This window comes from Paralichthys olivaceus, chromosome 23 (genome assembly GCF_024713975.1).
Source record: "Paralichthys olivaceus isolate ysfri-2021 chromosome 23, ASM2471397v2, whole genome shotgun sequence".
NCBI classification, from domain to species: Eukaryota; Metazoa; Chordata; class Actinopteri; order Pleuronectiformes; family Paralichthyidae; genus Paralichthys; species Paralichthys olivaceus.
The window spans coordinates 4,235,215-4,243,603 of NC_091115.1; the positions used below are offsets into that span (position 1 = coordinate 4,235,215).

Genomic DNA, 8,389 nt, shown 5'->3' on the forward strand with positions numbered 1-8,389 from the left:
ATAGCAAAAGACTGCAGATTTCTCAAAACTAGCCAGCTGTTTCCCCCATTTACAGTTTTTTGGCTAAGCTAAGCTAACATGCTGCTGGCAGTTGCTTTAATTTTATCCTACAGACATGATGAAGGCCATCAAGCTCATTTAACAGAGAAAGCAACTGCGTTTATTTTGTAAACTGTCAAACTCTCCTTATTACAATAAGGATTTTTGATATCTTGGAAAATGTATGGGTTTGATAATATGATGTTCACATTTCAAACGTCGGTGCATAGTACCTGGGATACGCCAAGGCTGGAAATGGCATGTCCTCAGAAAGGGGAGTAAGACTTGTCTGTTTTAATTTCAATGAAATACTCCCTAATATGTGTGAAATGTAAGATTGAGACCAAACAGTAGAATCAAAGACACCCAGGAGGCTGCTGAGGGTAATTTAAAAGCAATAAAAGTGAAAAGAGGTCTCCTGCTGGGCAGAAAGACTGCTTTCTCACCAAACAAACCCCAGTACCATTCATAACCACAGTATAATCGTGCCCCAGCCCATTTTTACTGCTCCTTTTGATTTATTGACCACTCAAGGTAAAGAGGAAACTTGCTTGAGCGCACACAATGCAGAGGATTGTTTCAGTCTCGACTGGATTCTGGGCTTCGAGGGTTTTAGAGCTTGGTGCAGGGTAAGAACAATCCAACACTAGGAACAGGATAGCCAATGAAAAACTCACTTAGCTTTTATTCATTTTTAAGACTGTAGTTCATCGAAGCATTAGAACATTTGATCAGATTAATGTGCATTTCTTTATTATAGACTTCAGAACACATTTCTCCTCTGTGCGGATGATAAGTGTGATGTTTAAAATGAGTCTCCACCTGCTCTGCCTCCAGAAATCCCTGATTGTGTTAATGTTACAGTGTTTGCACTTGAAATTATACTTGGTAAAAGAATTCAGCTCATAAGCTTTACAAAATCACAGTATTCCCCCTCCTGGTATCAAAGCAAAAAAACATTACAGTAAAATTACAAAAAAGTGCAAGTCTATATCAAAAAGGTTTGATGTGCCATAGCAGCGTAAATTCACTGTGCTCCACAACTTGCACACAACTCCAGCCTGATTCATTAGAACGTACGCTTGAGTCGACTTCTCCTCACCACACAGTAGGAGATGAGACACAGGGCGAAGACGGCCAAACCCGTGCCCAGCAGCACCTGCTGTATTATCTCCAACATCTGGATACGGGAGATGAGCTCCTTCTTAAACATGTCTGCCGTTTCGTCATCCAGCGCAGCCGTCTGGTTACACAGAGGAGACTGATGAACACGCATCCTGAGCAATGACAGGCACTACATGACAGCAAGGCTCAGTTTTTATCTTACCTCGTTCATCCAAACGATTGGGAAAACAGTATAATCCTTGACTTTCTTAAGCACCCTGCAGGGAAAGAGTTCATTACTTTCAGAGCATGATTCTGTCTCAAACTTTCTTTAAGGATTAGTCCGGCTTTTCGGGAAAAACACTTGCTGGGAGTTCAATATAACACAAAAAAATATTTTTTTAAAAACCACGTAAGACCACAATAGATACATTTTGAAACCCAGTTTTTTCCACCTACTCTCAGTCTTGATGCTAAGCTAAGTTAGCCAGGAACAGTGAAACAGAACTTACGTGATGACCTTCGATGGTCCGTACATCATATTCACTTGAATTCTTTTAGCGAACCTCAGGGAAAACCCGGTTGTCTAGTGGAAGAAAAACAAAAATATTGCATCAGAGCTGCCGCCTCTCTCAGTCACAAATCATCAGGATGACAGTGTCTTACAGGTTCCACGTCTATGAAGGTTTTATGGTGCTCCTCGCTGGGATTCAGCCCAAGTACGGCCTCTCGCAGGGATGGACTGCCATGAAGGAAGTGCGGCAGAGAGATTAAGATAGTTATATCTGTTTGGATGGAGAGGAAACCGTGACAATTTTGATTAGCACATGGGACATTCTTGGTTATGCCTGAACTCTACCGTTAAGATCCCCAAATGCAAACTAACCTTCTTTACAGGCGCTGATATCCAGGACTCCCGCCAAGGTGCAGTTCTTGGTGGTCTTTGGGTCCCTGCAGAAGCACCTGTTGTCTGGGTTGACCGTAGGGGAGGCCAGGGTGGACGGCTGGAGGGTGTAACGGTACACCTCAATCCCTTTCAGATCCATGCTCTTCTCATAGCTGGCTGACACGGACCTGCGGACAAAACAAACACACGTCATGAATCTCCAAGCATCTGACCTCATGTACCCAGTTCACTCTGCTGAGCAACTCAGTTCAGATCGGCTGGAGTGGTTCTGGTACTGGAAAGCTCTGACCTCTAGTGGTCACTGAGAGGAAATAAGTTAAAAGGTTGCAGGCCTCAGAATAAGATGATTAATCCCTTTAATCACCTGCAGATGTCTGATGAGAAGAAATAGAGGGGCTTCTTTTTGTCCACAAATGGAGGGAAGGAGGATGCATCTGAGAAAACGAGGAGAAATAAGGTCATGATGAAGATTTATAGAAATATGTTGTTGGTTTGTTCAGCTTCATAATTAACATGCGTGAGTTGTACCTGTCCCATTGATCATGTTGCAGTAGGTATCGTTCCAGAAAGGCAAAGTCCTGTTCAAATAACAATGACAAATAGTATTTTACATTAACGGAAAACAGCTTCCTCACTTCTCAAAATCTGTAAAACTTGATTAAACACAGCCTCAGAATCGCCACCATTTTATTCATAATCAGACCCACCTCTCTCCCTTCCACCTGTCAATAATCCCCACTTTCGAGATGTCCTCCTTTCCGTTGTTAACTGTGTAGTAGCCATCAAAGGTGCCGTTGTACTTCAGGAAATGATTAAATCATGTCATTTTTGAGGCGTCACTGTGTAGATCTTACATGAGAGCAAAGCTGAAACCTCTGATCACTTACAGGATAAAATACGCCCACTGTTTTTTTCAGCATTGGGTCTGTGTAACCCCACAGCAGGTCCTTGACTGTACGGTGCTGGAACAGTGAGGATTTGCTTAACTTTATCAGAGTCTCCAGTATTACGTGACTATTTTCAGGAAGCAGTGAATAAGCTCCCTGAAAAAAAAAGAAAAAAAGAAATGTTTATCTTCTCTTCATCTTGATCTCTAAAAGTTCAGCAAATGTATAATTGAGTCTTTGTTGTGGTGGTGTCAGTTAGTAAAGCAACACTTTGGTTCCACAACGATTCACGTGCATTAACGCTGCTGTTGCTTCAGGAGATAAGACGGGAAATAAAAATCCTGTTTTATGACACAGGATACAACATAAATACAAGCAGAGGCTCTTGTTGTCTTGAATTGCTTACACTCATCATGAGTTCGGAGAGAAAGCACATTCACTGTGACATTAAACAAAGACAGTATTGTGACTGTATTTATGAGTACAGTTGTTAATGCATTTTCAGACTACCACTGAATACTTGTTCTGTACTCATCACTTATTCTTTGTGATCACAAACCTCCTGATTTATATCAATTTTCTCAGAATTCTAATTAATGGTGGCCCTGAAGTGCAAATGACAAAACATGATAGCAAACCACAGAATACAACCACAAAACACAAAAATGAAACACAAAAAACGAATCACAAAAAAACAGCTTCAAAACACAACAACGAAACACACAACACAACAACAAATCACCAAAACCTAAAACACATACAGGAAGACAGATTCATGTCGAGTCTGACTTTTTAGTTCGGGGTTATTTTGCAGCCAGCCACCAGGTGGCGATCAAGGCAGTTTGGCTTCACTTATAGGAAGCTATCACTTTGTCCATCTCTATAGTCTGTGACTGGATTGTTTTCAATATGAAAGATTCAGAAACAACCCTGTGAGAGAGAATCACTGTGTGGTTAATAATCTCACTGCTCACAAACAAGGGTCAAAGGCCAAACTGTTTTGGCAACCATCACTAGAATTGATAGTTGCATACGAAAGCAACAACCTATCAGCCTTACAGAAATGCTGAGTCACTGCAGGTTTCACCACACAGTGAGGTGACACTCACTTACAGCCACACCCAGGTTGAGGGAGGTGATGTTGTCCTCCTCTGGTCCCACCGACATGGACGGCTCAAAGACGGCACAGGAAGGCAGCAGGAAGGAGACGGTTTGATTGGGGTTGAACGTGATGTTTTCTTTGGGCAGATACCTCGTCCTGGAGGGGGGAGGTTTGATTTAAATTTGTTAGATGGGTGTGATGGTGGCAAAACAGAAAATACAAGAGGCAAACGATTCAACATTACCTGTAGGTGTACGGTCCTTTTTCCAGGACCACTGGTCTTGCACCGTACTGCAAGACCTCCTGGGGGTTTTTCACGTCAAAGAGCCAGAACTGCCTGTACACATGCGCCCCTGTCGTCACCCAGTTGTCATAAGCTGTCGTTCCAGGCTCAATGACGGACTCCTAAACCGAGCAGAGACACAGACATCTATTTTTAACATTCCTCAAGACTGCCAGCAGGCCTGCTGCCCGGCAGATCCATGCACAAGGTGGACGCTCTGTTATTAATCTCTAAATCGTTAAAATATTTTTCTCTATAGTTTCTTTAACCAAATCACAGACGCTGATTTTGACTCTCTGCACAGCTTGTTTACCAGTTGAAGCTCAAAAACACACACGCCTCTCCTCCCGTTTCTCCTGACTCACCTTGATCTCTGCCTGCACATTCACAACTCTCTGTCACTCGCTACAGGGGCTGAAACCGAGCACCGTACCTTCTCCACTGTTCCCTCAATGATGCTGTTCCCCAGTGGGATGAGGACACCTCCCAGGATGGCTACCACAGCCCCAATCACGGCTCCGGCTATGAGTCCGCACTCCTTGTTACAGCAGCCCATGGTGCTGTGCGTTTTTCCCTCCGTGCGACTGTGCGAATGGTTTCTCTGCCTGGCAGCCGGTTCTCCGTCTGTCTCTGTGTCAGCGGTGTGTGTGTGCAGCTTGTAGTGTTTGTGTCCCGGGAGCAGAGGCAGCAAAGGAAGGCTGCAGCATCAGAGGAGCTGACAGAGCCGCAGAGGCCAGGTAAAGGTACAGACGCTTCTGCACCTGTCTTATAAATGAAGTTATATAATGAAAAGGGAGGTTTAAAGGTCACCTGAGAGAAAGACAGAGTGCCACCCCACCAAGCAGGTATCTCATATCTGACCTGGCTGATAACAGTCCGAGGAGAAAGGTTGAACGAGGGGTTGGCACTGGATTAACCATACAATCCTGAATCCTCATTCAAGAGGATTTATCAGACATCTCGACATGAATGATCCCAACCTTTGTTAACGTGTTATCTTTTTCTCTCCTCTCCCTTATCTATCCTCACTATCTCTATTCATGTGTTGTCCTTGCCATAATTTCAAAGGTGATGCAAAGTGGATAAAGTAGAAAACCACTAATCTGTGCATTGTTGTGGACTAGTTGTTTATCTGTGGGTTTAGCAGCATCAGTGGCATCTTTAGTAAATATGCAGCCGGGGGCGCTGTTGTAATCGACAGGCGAAGAACACGTTGCAGGTGCTTTGCTATAAGCAGGAGCTACTTGGGATTGGTTGTTGTATGGTGGGATAGTTGGAGCAGTTGTGTCGTCGGGAACCCTTCTGCATCGTCAGCAGGTGTCTCGGGGCCAATAGCGATTCGCCACTTAGCCCGTACACTTTGCAGGCACACGTTATAGTCACAATGCAGTCTCCTGCGATTAATCGACCAGTCGATATTTTTTTCAATAGTCGCCAGCTGCTAAATTGCAAAAGTATACATGAACCAGGCAGTTTAGAAATAACTGCAAACGTAGAAAGTCTGTAACTACTGCAGGGTGTCAGAGACATTCGCAGATTTAGCGCTGACCGAACACTGTGCGTGCGTGTGTGTGTGCTTGCATGTCAGAAAGGCTTATCTGTGTTGTGGTTCACGGAGATAACAAAATGAATAGCTCTTTATCTCTTATGCTTATCTTCATTCCTGTTTGTGGTATAAATGTTTTTCGATCAGCAGCAATATAACATTGTGTCACAGACCAGGTGGTTTTTATTCTATTTTCCTCTTGTCCCTTCTCTTAAATCTAAATTAACTTCATTATTGTTATTTACATTATTATTCGCATTATCATCATTTCATGCTTTCACCACCATTCCTTACATACCAACATCACAACTTCCTTTGCACCTTATTTACTTAATCTCTGTTTTGGTTTACTTGATTTTAATTGTGCTTAATAAAGTTATCGATCTATATCTATACTTCCTGTGATAAATATAATAATAACAATAATAATTCTCCTGATGTGAAATAAAAAATGACCAGCTGTCTATATCCATGCAGTGTAATTCAGTTTAACGTTCATCAGCCTGAACTCTGCTCAGCAACTACGTCCCTGCAGCACGGTGGAGTTACAAGCTGTAACCACTGGAGGACAGCACCAGCTTTTGCTCCAGTCTTTGTGCTGAACACTTGTCTCTGTTTATTATAACAAACAGACCTGTCAACCAGTCTCAATCTCACTGGGACGATTTACAACTCCACTGTTTGTCTTTCACCTTCACTGTCAACATGTGGAATGGATTTCATTTTGTTTACACAGGGCCAGAAGACTTCCTGCTTCTCCACCAGCTGCTCAAACACTGGAAACAGTTATTAATAATGAGAATATTCATATTTGTATGTTTTCCTTGATTTATATTTTTCACCTCCTCTTAAAACAACTGTACCTTCGAGCAGCATCTGGTCACATAAAAGCTCACATAGTTAGGCCTTGAGTAGATAGAATAAAATACAACAGATCTTTAGATTAGCTTCAGTAAATTTATGATTAAAACACTGAAAAATGTAAGCAGAGATATACAAACCCTCACAAATCTTTTACAATGGGCAGCACTGTCCTTTTCGAATGAATGTGTTCACTGTCTGTGGTATTTTCTGTGCTAGATAAGAAGACATAACCTTTTTTTGTGTCTCAGGGATTCACCCTGTGTGTCTTGTTATCTCAAACCATGAGAGGGCCCGGGTGACACAGGGAAACCTCCAGCCGGCAGCAGGATTAGAAAAGGAAGGTCAGCGTCTTACATTTGCATGTGTTCCCAAATTTGAAATGAAAATGTGACGATGATGGTGAGATAATGTGTGATCCATGGAAATGCTTGAACACCAGCAACATTCCCCTGGTGTCTTCTGACTTTGAAGACTCACACTTGTCTTTGTCCAACAGGTTAAATTATTTAAACCACAAACAATGGTCGTGTGGCACCGAATGAGCAGGTGACGGGACTGACCCCGTCACGGTTGGAGGGTTAGTTACCATGGGAACAATACATGTAAGTGTAGGGTACACTTATTATGTATCCCTAAAAGGTAATTTACACACTATGAACAGTGAAGTATTACAACTGTGAATATACTGTATATATGTGTTTTAGTATCTGTTTAGTTTTTTTGTATATACTCCTGTTACTGTTACACACAATGTAAATCAATAGTATGTTTATTGTATATTATAATAATAAAAGTCACATATTCAACCTATAATGTAAAAATTATGAGCTGTTGTTGTCAAGCTGTGGGTCTGCAGGTTACAAACGGTTGCTGCTGTTAAAAAGCTTCCGGTTAGGGCGTCTACCCTCAAAATAAAAGCATCAGAATTTAAAAATAAGTTGTAATCTTTGGTGTTTAATAGCAAACACACATCAGATTAAAGCTCAGCTTCATGTGTGATTGGATAAGACTGTTTTTTTTCAAAATTGCAAAAGCTGTAACTTGGCTGTAACTATAAATCCTGGATTGTAAATAAAAAGGTCTAAAATATTGTGTTGCCTAATATACCAAAGCAGCCCTGCAGGAAAACCAAAATCAATAGATTTCATAATAGCAGTGCTGTTGTTTTACTATATATAATGGGTTTTTTCAGACAGATTTACACTGTACAAAGTTTCTGCAGTTTTTTTTATTTTCAACTGAACCAAAAACAAGGCCTAGAGGAAAGTTTTGACTATAAACGGCAAATATAGTTGGACAACTCGTCTCCACTTCCTCCCACTATCTAGCAAATGAAGTCGCAATTTAGCAGCTGCCATCTTGTGTCCTCACAATCATCAGTTATACTCCTCTGGAGCTGTGTTCGCGCATGGATCACAGCACACATTTAGACTAAAAACTTGGTGTAAATGACATCGTTTCAAGTCAAATGTGAATGTCTGGGCTTACGGGCACTTGGATGACACCTCAGGAGCAGCATAGAGGCCTTTGTGTGTTTTCTGTTGTTGGTTTTTGTTTTACGTTTGAAGAAGGGGCCACCGGTTACTTCCATTGTATTGAATTTGGCTGCAATCCTGTTTACCCCTGGGACTCTAAAAGTCTTTTGTGGACTCAGACA

General features: G+C 41.9%; 1 protein-coding gene across 1 annotated transcript; it reads right to left on the reverse strand.

The window, feature by feature from the left end:
• Positions 1-700: 700 nt before the first annotated feature.
• Positions 701-5,180, reverse strand: cd36 (CD36 molecule (CD36 blood group)). The gene is made up of 12 exons (XM_020110169.2): positions 4,756-5,180; positions 4,284-4,444; positions 4,051-4,195; positions 2,938-3,093; positions 2,758-2,849; positions 2,579-2,628; positions 2,415-2,484; positions 2,030-2,217; positions 1,810-1,928; positions 1,656-1,729; positions 1,367-1,421; positions 701-1,282 (listed from the first exon to the last, which is right to left on the reverse strand). Exons 1-12 carry the CDS (start codon positions 4,876-4,878, stop codon positions 1,109-1,111), a joined length of 1,407 nt encoding a protein of 468 aa, XP_019965728.2. The 5' UTR covers positions 4,879-5,180; the 3' UTR covers positions 701-1,108.
• Between the last annotated feature and the right edge of the window lie 3,209 nt (positions 5,181-8,389).